The 10,843-nt window shown below is 42.7% G+C and overlaps 1 protein-coding gene across 1 annotated transcript; it reads right to left on the bottom strand.

Annotated features, from left to right (window-relative positions):
- On the bottom strand, positions 835–5,598 carry LOC8060047 (protein DMR6-LIKE OXYGENASE 2). Its single transcript, XM_002449303.1, has 4 exons — positions 5,236–5,598; positions 4,886–5,133; positions 3,063–3,393; positions 835–1,083 (listed from the first exon to the last, which is right to left on the bottom strand). Exons 1-4 carry the CDS (start codon positions 5,596–5,598, stop codon positions 835–837), a joined length of 1,191 nt encoding a protein of 396 aa, XP_002449348.1.

Genomic DNA, 10,843 nt, shown 5'->3' with positions numbered 1-10,843 from the left:
CGAAAGGGAGTGCATGAAAAGGGAGCTGGGTATGGGATTTATGGACTCGGTTCAGGATAGATGTGGCCCAATACAAACTTGGCCTTTTATCTATTTTGCAAACTTGTGTTGAAACATTTCACACTTATTGTGGAAGCACTAACTAGACTTTGACTTTGGAACAAAATACAAATTATTTTGAAGCTATTCTGAAAGACAAATTAACTATTTTGGAACTTACTTTTTTAAAAAAAAATCCTTTAAAACCTAGGCTTGTATTAATAAAAGTTACTTGGTCCTTAAACGTATTTGATAAATTATTTTCTCGTGTAATAAAAGTTAATGCAGCGGCATGAATAACATATCATATTAAATTGTAAAAATTATAAATTTTGCTTCGTTTCTATTATCACCATCCTAATTAATCGAAAAATAAAAATTATAGAATCATTTATTTTGCCTAGTATTTTCTATTTACAATCAAAAATAGATGTTTTAGGTTGTGACAATCTAGTTTCCTGCACGGGAGAAAAACGCTAGCAGGATGGTGGGTGCCCAGATCGAAATAGATTCAATGCATGTGATGGAGAATCTTGAAAATTTTTGGAAATTATGCGTCTCGGACTGGGTTGGACAGCCTCGGAGGTCAGTGCATTCTCAGTGCGTTCAAGCATATACAATAGATATATATACAACACATATAATGCTAACAACAATTAGCCAAGTTTGGCGACACTAACTCACAGCGTACCTACTAGTAGAGTACTGCAGGAATAATACTACGGGAGATTAATTAAGCAAGTAGTTAACCAAGTTCGAAGCAGCTTTTAGTCACTGTAACACCCAAGCTGATTATTAGCCTGCCAGCTTCCTTGACTGGAGGAAGGTCTTATGCTTGCCCTCGGCGGATGCGAGGAAGTTGAGGAAGGTGGCGTAGTCGGTATCCTTGTACCGCCGTGGGTTTCCTTCGTCGACCAGCTCCGCCGCTGGCCCAATCACCCGCTCCACTGGGACGCTGTGGAAGGACGCCGCCGAGATGCGTGCCTGCGTTGAGTTCACCCGCACCCGGTGCAACTTGCTCTTGTACAGTCCGTTGCTGTAGATCTGCTACCAATTAGGCATCATCAGTCTAAGTAAAAATTCAATGCATGACAGGAAACTTTCCTTTGTATCCTGAAAAAAATGAATCGGTAATGATTAATTGGCTACGGGCGACCGTCCTCCTCTCCCAATGATGCATTTTTCTTCCTTCTAGCTGTGTGCCGACTCTGTTCCTCTCCATCGCGTGCACCCGCTTCTCCATCCCGTGCGTCGATCTTCCCATGAACGGCAGCTGTATGATCCTCTCCATGGTGTATGCCGCTAGTTCCATCCCAAGCTGGCGGCAGCACACTCTTCTATCGCAGCATCCTCTTTCTCTACCCTTGTGGTGCCTTCTCCCACACCGGCAGCAACTTCCCGCACCCTGACGTCCTCCTCTCCCAACCTTGGCGGCTCCTTCCCCTACCCCGGCGTCCTCCTCCCCCACCCCTACGGCGGCCCTCCCCTGACACTGGCTTTCCTCCCCCATAGGGAGGTCTCAACGCTCTCAGATCTAGCGACCATACCGCTCCCTAGGCCATGCGCTCTCTCTCTCCATATGTTGCAATTTTATGTTTCAATTGTTTCAGACGTTTTAGAGGTATATGTTGCAGTTGAATTATATGGATGGTGCAAAAGTATAATGGGAGATGTTACACATATTATAATTGTTTTTAGAGACATGTTACAATTGTATCTCTCCTCCTTGCACCTTCTGTTGCATCACGCAGTTGGGTGCAGGGGCATAGGCATGTGGTGATGTGGGGTGAGGCGGGGCGTGCTTTCCTGTTTGTGTGGGCACAATGAACACAATTTCTATTTTGATTCGATTTTACGTGAGCGGGAGGCGGGATGGAGCCCGTCCGAACACAGGCCTAGGGCTGGATGTCAGTGCGCTAGGTTTGCTAAAAAAGAATAGATGTAAGTCTCTCTGTACGTATTGCCTTCCGCGCTTCACCAACTTTTAATAATACAATGCTACAAAGCTAGAGGATATCTTCTACCGTTAGGTTTGCAATTTCTTATTATTATAGGTTCCATTTGACTATGATAGCAACATGGGCTGCCGTAAGTTACAATATTTGTTGGACAACTTGGGTCGGCCATGTAATGGGAGAGGATAACAATTTCTAGTGAATCGTCTGCGCCGACCAAGATATTTTCGGACGGATGTATGCAGGTCTGAGGAGACCAGTTACACATAGAGCTGCCTAAGCTTTTGACAAGTGTGTGGTGTAGACACATTGGAAAGTTGTTTTTATTATTGTTAAACTGAACGACCTATTATGAAATTTAAGTTGGATGATGACCTAGCCACCTAATCCTTGGATAAGTTGAAGTGGATGATGCATACCTGGGGACACCTCACTGTTCCAACTTGTAATTTATGTATAAGTGCTCCATCAGCATTTTGTCTCAAAACACTAACTCAACTACTATGTAAAACAACTAGTTTAGTAGTTTAAACATTTTGTACCTGCTGACTCGCTCCACATATTTACTCTGCATTTGTCTACTTCCTATTGGATCTGAGAGTCCTGTTTATTTTTCTAGGTTATATCGGTCTCCACTTGTGAAAAGTCAAAATTTAAAAGCAACCTACCAGCAGTATATGTATTTGAGAACAAAAAATCATATTCATGGCTGATAACATATATAATAATTGACTATATATAGCTGATAACATATATGTATTTTAGTCAATGTGCGTAAATATGAGTAACTGATTGCTAGCTCCGCCAAAAAGGAATGGCAATTTAGTTTTGGTAAAACTATTTTTTATTTTAACCAGATATATGAAATGGATAATTAATTATACTTTATGGTAAAAATAGATACATTGTAAAACTATATTTCATAATGAATCTATCAACGTTGGTTTAGTGCTATGAACACTGATAGTGTTCTTTATTAGCATAAACTGGTATAGATTAAATCATTAAAGTCGAATACGTACTATTTATTTTGGGACTGAAGTAGATGAACAGTACACATATGCAAACCTCGAGGTGGTCGCCGACGTTGACGATGATGGACCCTGGGACGGCATGGACGGTGAGCCAGTGGCCGAGGTGCATGATCTGGAGACCCTGGACTTGGTCCTGAAGCAGGAGCGTGAGGAGACAGTAGTCAGAGTGCGGCGGCAGCCCAAGCGTGAGCTCCGGTTGCGGGCACGCCGGGTAGCAGTTGAGCATAATCTGCGAGTACCCAGCCTCCAGCTCGCCTAGCAGACTCTGACTGTGACGGCAGGGGATGCCCAGAGCCTCTAGTGCTGCCTCCATGAGCTCCATGAACAACTGATGGTTCGCCATGGCGTACCTGGCCGCCACTTCCCTACATGCAATTAGTTTCATTATTTGCACAGTTTGCATGGAACTGGGACACCAATTAATTAAGCATAAATTAGTCTATAATTAGCCATAATTGCTACAGTACACACATGAGCTAATGACGGATTAATTATGCTTAATAAATTTGTCTCGTGGTTTTTAAGCAAGTTATGCAAGTAGTTTTTTAATTAGTTTCTGAACACCTATTCTGATATAGTTCTTTAATTAGTATCTAAACACCCGTTCCAATATTCCATAAAATATCTGATGTGACAAACAAAAAATTTTCACCCACAAACCGAAGAAGGCATATACTAGTTATTTTATACAAAGAATGATTTGTTATTTTTGTTGTTTGTTATTTGTCTTTGTATCATGGCATATCAAATTCTCATCCTTGTCTTTGATTATAAAACAATTATAAATTGTTAATTGTCTTTGTGCCAAGCTCCAACAGATCAGATTTTGTCGGGCTTGTGGTTTTACCTAACGGTTCTTATTCTTAGAGCTAAAAATTACGAATTACGCCCACATAAATCGAGACGAACTAAAGTTCTAATTGTAGTAAAAAATATAGTATAAAATATATGTAATAAACATCCCTTAAAAAGAAGCTATAAAATTCAGTCACTTGAATTTTAACGAATCCCTTATTATAAACTTGGCCAGTTATAAAAAACTATGGGATTTGCTAAATTTCAGGTGCCTGAATTTTAGTTCTCCTACATGCGATGGTTATTGGATATATTTTATACTAAAATTGTAGTGTTAGTTACAATTTCTGTAAACACATCAATCTATAATTTTTGGTTCCGAGAATAAAAATCCAGTTAGACAAAACCACAAACATGACAAAATCCTATATGTTTTGGCACACAGATAATTTAAAAATTCACAATTATTTTCTATAGTTAGACAAAGACAAAAATTTGATATGTTATGACACAAAGATAAATAAAAAATCACAAAAGTAACAATTTACTTGTACTAATTATATTAGAAGAGTGTTGACTGAAATCATCTTAAAATTCAGGCACCTAAAATATAGGAAAAAGTGAAAAAACTATAGATATGTTTATATTCATTAGTACTAAGAGCATCTCCAATAGTTTATAAAAAATCATTTAGTAAATTAATGACTTTTTCAAGTGACTAAAAAGAGTTGAGAGCACATTTATTCTTTTTCTCTAGTACGTTTCCATGAACTCTATCTACTCCTTAATCTTCCCGACGTTCTGTGTGATTATGTCGATTTTCCCTAGTGCGAAAACAACGTGGTTATTGAAGAGCAAAGGTTTTTCAATCTTGTAAAAAAAATTCAAGATTAGAAGTGGGTTTTGAAACCTCTTAGAGAAGATTGATTGCTTTCATTTTAAAAAATGGATTGACGGCCGGGACAATCATAGCTCGATTAATTTGTGGTTGCTGTGTGCTGTCGGCTGTGCTCGAGTCATGATTGACGTGTAGCAGATCATTAACCTTATTAAGTATCATACCTGAGATCAGCGGGTTCGTCAGGCCACAATGCGACGACGGCGTGTAGCGGCTGGCAGCCTAGCTTGAGGAAGTCGCGCCAGAAGAGCACGGCATCTTTGGCCTGGTTGAAGCTGGTGCCGTACCTCACCGGCGCCCGCACGTCCGGCGACATGTACCGCGCCCGGCGTGCCAACGGAAGCTCGAAGAACCGCCGCGCCACGTCCAGCAACCCGTCGATCAGCTCGCGCGTCACGCCATGGTTCACCACCTGCATGTATACACGCGCGCCCATGCATGCGTTTATTAGCTCTGCACGCATGGAAACAAAGAAGATACATGGCATGGCAGGCCTGTGCTGCAGTGTACTGGCCTGAAAGAACCCAGATTGGCGGCACGCGGCGTCGAGCGTCTCCAGCTCGGAAGCACGGTGGGCAGGATCGCGGAGGCGCGCCAGGTCGACGACGGGGAGCTTCACCCTGCCGAGCACGTCGCCGGGGCGGTCGGGGTCCGGCAGGACGTACCTTTCTGGCAGCTTGGTAAAGCCACGGTTGCTGAGGTGCCTCACGTTTTTAATCAGGCAGTACGAGCCCTCCTCTTCAGTCCCGCGGTTAACGACGGCACCACCTGTGCCTCCGCGCTCCAACTCCAGCTTCGTCGGTAACGCTGATACCGGCTTGGCAGCTTCTCTCTCGGCGGCAACCTGCAGTTGACGATCTTCAACAATAGCTGCCATGGTGAGGAGACGAGAGAGGAGACAACAAAGTGGATTCCGAATTGGTGTTGCTCTAGCTGAGCCTCTAAAGCTGAATCTTTTCTTTACGTTTGGTGTGTTATTGTCCAATGCAAGTGCTTTGTAGCACAGGGACAACTACTGTACTATATATAGCCGAGTTATGACCTAGAGATCCTTCAATTTTTGTGGGGTTTCAGCTAGGTCCAACTCTAAAAGTTGATTTCTATGTCCATAAATTTTCAAAGTCTTTCACCGCAGGCCCATACCCCTTTGTTTGGCCCTTGGATCGAACTTCCATGTTCATAAACTTTTTAAATGGTTTGCCGCACGTCTAGACCTCTTTGTTAATTTGGCCCTTAGATATGGCAAGGCATGTCGAGTCAGGAGCAAGTATTGCATGAAATTTGCCAAGCTCATGCTTATCCTCTTGACCATGATGCCCTCCTTTCCACTCCCTTAGGCTTTGTATCTATGGCTCTACTCTGCTCCAGTGGTCACCACCACCATTATCGGTCTCTAAGCTCCTACTATATCACAGTTATTCCTTACCTTGTGCCTTACCTCTGTCCTAGAAATGAGTCCTACCGATCTATCCCTCCCTCCTCTACCTTTCCACACATTGGAATTGGAATGTCCTAGGGAATGTGAAGTGTACTAGATGAATTAGGAACGTCCAAGGAAAGAGTAATTGTAGGGTACAGAGGGATTTTCCTAAGACACTGTTGCATGTTGGGGCATTAACACCGGTCGGGAAGGACCTGTTGCTCCGGTTCCCGAGCCGGTGCTGCCCTTCCGGGACTAAAGGCCCACCCTTTAGTCCCGGTCCGGGGAACCCGGGCTAAAGCCCCCCCTTTAACACCGGTTGGTATTACCAACCGGTGTTAAAGGATTTTTTTGGTTCACTTCTTCGGTTTTGTTTATTGTTTTTATATAATAATAATAGGTTTTTCAAGACATATTTTTTGCTGATACAATAATATATTTATATTACACGCATATTAAGCATATATAAATAAAAATTATAGACATAGCTTTATAATTAAGCTTTGTCTATAATAAAATGAATAGGCCACATCAAAAATTAAATAGATATGTAAAAAGCTTTATATATAGTTTTATAAGTACAAAATTCGTAACACATATATACATAGAGTTTTTCTCCCAATGTCTAAAAACGATACAAATGATCATCGTTGTTTGGAATAAGAGTTTAGTTACCGTTAAAGTGAAACTCGCCGTTTGGATTGATCACTTGCTCGCGGAGAAATCCTGCTATCGTCTCTTGGATAGCTTTGATTCGGTCTTTTTGCATGTCCTTTTCCCTCAACCATTCCGTCTTTAATTTGAAATAAATAAAAAAAGGTATTAGTTATCTAAGTTATTCAATATAATTCAGGAGATAATGAAAAGAGACATGTAACGTACTCTGAGCGTCTCTGTGGGTGTTTGATTGACTTGTGCCATCATAAATTTGCACACGTAATATGCACATAGGTTGTTCCCCCCTTCTTGTCTTAAACATCACTGTATGATATATATATTAGCGAAAGTTTGCTAGCTAGTAAAACTTACTTGTGGATGAATTATGTTAAGCGGTGCTTTACATCCACTGAGATGTTCACGGTCAATAAATCTTTCCCAAACCCTACACACAGCCATTGTGGATCGTGAACTAATTATAGAGTCATATTATGATATTCTTCTAGCTGAGATCGACATTACGTACCTTTGAATAATGTTTACCATTTGTTGATAATTTTCTTGTGGTTTTCTCGTTGAGTCCAAGATTATCAATCGGTTCTTGGGAATTTCAATGACCATGAGTATCTAGTGAAAGCTGTTTACACATATATATAGTCAGGCCTATATATAACTATATAAAACTTGTCTCGAGTAATAATAAGTAAAATAAAATATGCATGCACTTAATAACTATATAACTCACTCGAACTTGAAGGGGAAGAGTATTGTTTGTTTTTCTTTTTGGTTCACAAAGAACCTCATAAGATTGGTGCAGACTTCTGTCTCATGAGATGCTGTCCACACTGCCTGCGGAGCCTTGAAAACAATATAAGGGTCAACGAATCCAATACTATTGTCATTTCTGATTCTGAGCTCTCTCATTTGGTGCCTGCATATATACATACAAATCATAAGTGTGTAAGGATTATATACATGTAATTAAAGAAGTTAGAAGTTTAATAAAAAGAAAGAAATACTTATAGACAAAAGCAGCTGACAAGAGATTTGTCGAGAGCGTCGAGGCGACATAATTGGTGCAATTCTTCGAACTGCACGTATATAAGGTCATCTCCACGGAAGTAGTGATGTTGTCTAATACGAACAGAAATCCAATTATCTCTCCTGTTAGACGCCTCAATGCACCATTTGTTTATTGTAAACATTTATGTGCCGAGCTCATGTAAACGCTGAGGGTTGAATAGACTCCTGCCCGGTTCATATCTTGCCCTCCATTGATAAACTACCTCAGCTTTTTCAAATGTTTGACATCCAATAATGGCGGCAATGTCTTCAATATATAAACTGCTCTGTCCAAAGTAATGCTCAAGCGAATCTAGCTCAGACAACGCTAAGGATTTCTTTGGTATCAAGTCTTCATTTGAGCCGTATTGATTTGGCACAATGAAAGGGGGTACCGGTTTTGATACTTCTCCGAGCTGTGGGACCCACTTTCCTACTCTCTTTCTAGGGTGTGAAGACTTGACCAGAGACCGCTCATAGTCCGAAAGTGCTGGCTTTTTCTGAGCTTCCTGCTGCTTCTTTTGCTGGTCCGCGACCTTCTTCCTCAGTTCCTCTGGCTTTACATAAAAGTACGGCTTTTGTGGGTTTAGCCGCTTTTTCATGTCCTCCTTCAATTTATCAAAAAATTGTTTCACCTCAGATTTGGATGTAGCAATTACCTCCTCTTCACTCTTTTCATAAGGTAATTTCTCTGGTGTCTTAGCTCACTTTGCTGAGGCAGCCTTCTTTGGAGGTGGGACCGATGACTTCGGTCGTTCTTGGGCGGACCGCTTCTGACTACCTCACTTTGGAGGCGAGGGGACCGACCGTGTACTCTTTGGAGAGGGCGGTGTAGGCAGTGGAGGTGGTGGGGCCGATCTTTTCGGTGTTGGAGAACGTGGTGGAGGAGTAGTTGGAGACCTCAGTGGAGGAGGTGGAGACCTTGGTGGAGGCGGTGGTGGGGTCGGTGTGGCCGCCGCAGGTGTTGGAGGAGATCCAGCATTGTCACCGCCTGCAGCACTATGATGCGCTGGGGAGAGAACTGGACTTAGGTTGGAGGAGTCCCTGGAAAGAAAACAATTACAAGTTTTGTGAGCAAACTTTTTTAAATTCAATACATAATAAATAATATTAGAAGTAAGAAGTAAAATCACGCACAAACATATGGTGAGGAATAATTATGAAGCGCTTGCGCCAACAAATAAACGTCTTCTCAGCTTCACCTAAGGTCTTCTCTCCGTCTCCCCCTTCTATTTCTAGAGGCACATTGCCACAACCTTTCTCAACCCTATCAACCGAGACGCTAGCATATCCACCAGGTACTGGTCGATTATGGATTCTTGGAGTTCTCGTTCGGTCGATAGGGTTGACAACAGCGATAGCCACCTTTTTTGTTGCATTGCCATCTGGTACATGCAGCTCACAGGTAGTAAAAGCCTCAAAGACATCATCCACTGGGAAGTGTAGCTTCGTGTCATCCTGAATGGTTGGTACTTCCGTGGATGCGTAGCTGTTTTTCAACTAGCCTGGGGGGCTAACGTTGACCTCAGGCTGTGATGTACCTTGCCCTTTCGTCATTTGACTAAGTGCTGCTTGCACTTGCCTTTGAATCTCCGCCTGCATCCATTCTTCACGAGCTTTCTCGCGCTCTTCTGACTGCAGAACAAATGCTTCCAGCCGGTGGATCCGCTCTGCCTCCTCATCCTTCTTTCTCTGGCGGCTTCTGTAGGTATCTTGATCAACTTGGAATGATTGCAGCCCTGGAACTGCCCCATAGCCTCTCGTACGCCCATCGTGCTCAGGATTTTCAAGCGCATAGGTGAGTTCATCCTTCTCCCGGTTAGGCCTAAACTCATCAAACTGAACCGTCTCTCGTGTACGGACTAGTGTCTCTGCTGCTCTAGAGATTTCTTGGCCCCAAACTAGCGCCCCGGTGTCTGGGTCCACGCTTCCCCCATGACCGTAGAACCAATGCTTGGAGCGCTCCCTCCAATTCTTTGCTATTGTCTCGGGTGTGACCCCCACAGCAAGCATCTCCTGTTCCATTCGGTCCCACTTTGGAACAACACTCTTATAACCACCTGATCCCATGTGATGGTGGTATGTCTTTTTACTTGCATTCCCTTTGTTTCTAATGGCTCGTTCCTCGCCCTCTTCTGATGTTTTGTACTGCACGAAGTCATCCTAGAAGGCCCTCAGCTTTACATATTGCTTGAGGTTGAAATTTGGAGTCTCGTTTTTCTTGACAAATTTATTGTACAAAGACTTCTTCCAATTCTAGAACAGTACTGCCATCTTCTTCATAGTCTAGTCATAAATTCGCACCTTCAACTCTTCATCGTTGGTGTCGAAGGTGAAAACGTCCGTGACGGCTTTCCAAACTAACTCCTTGTCACGATCAGAGACAAAACTGATTTCAGGAGCACCTCTCTTCTCTCTCCATTCACGAGCACTGATCGGTATTTGATCTCTCACAAGGTATCCACAGTTACTAACATATTTATTTGCATGTTCACCAAGTGTTCTGCCTGTAGCTATCTCAAACTCAGAGATTACATAGCGTCCCTCCAACGGCTTCTTTGGCCCTCGTGGAGGTACGCTTCTCCCTGTAGAGGTCGATCTAGAAGGCAACACGTAGATATAGAAACAAAAATACTAAATTAATAACCAAGTAAGTCTAAAACCTAATGAAAGAGATGAATTATATATGTTTACATTTACATACCTCGCCGGTATTTCCTTCTTGTTGCACAGTTGATGACATCTGCCGACGATGAGACTGGCGCCATTGCATTGGTGCAGGGGGTGAATTCCTCTGCTAGATCGTCGAAGTCTCATCATTACACTCTTCGATGAAGTCTAGGGCAAGGGTCTTCGAGAGCCAGGCTCCATCATGAAGCTGAGCTGCTGCCAATGCACCCGCTGCTCCTGCGTAGACACCATGGAGTGCAATCTCTCGAACGTGGTTGGGCACGTCCTGGAGGCACTCCACCTGAGTCTCCCT

Source organism: Sorghum bicolor, chromosome 5 (assembly GCF_000003195.3).
Source record: "Sorghum bicolor cultivar BTx623 chromosome 5, Sorghum_bicolor_NCBIv3, whole genome shotgun sequence".
NCBI classification, from domain to species: Eukaryota; Viridiplantae; Streptophyta; class Magnoliopsida; order Poales; family Poaceae; genus Sorghum; species Sorghum bicolor.
Note: the sequence above shows the minus strand (reverse complement) of the source record. Positions and strands in the feature narration are given on the sequence as shown.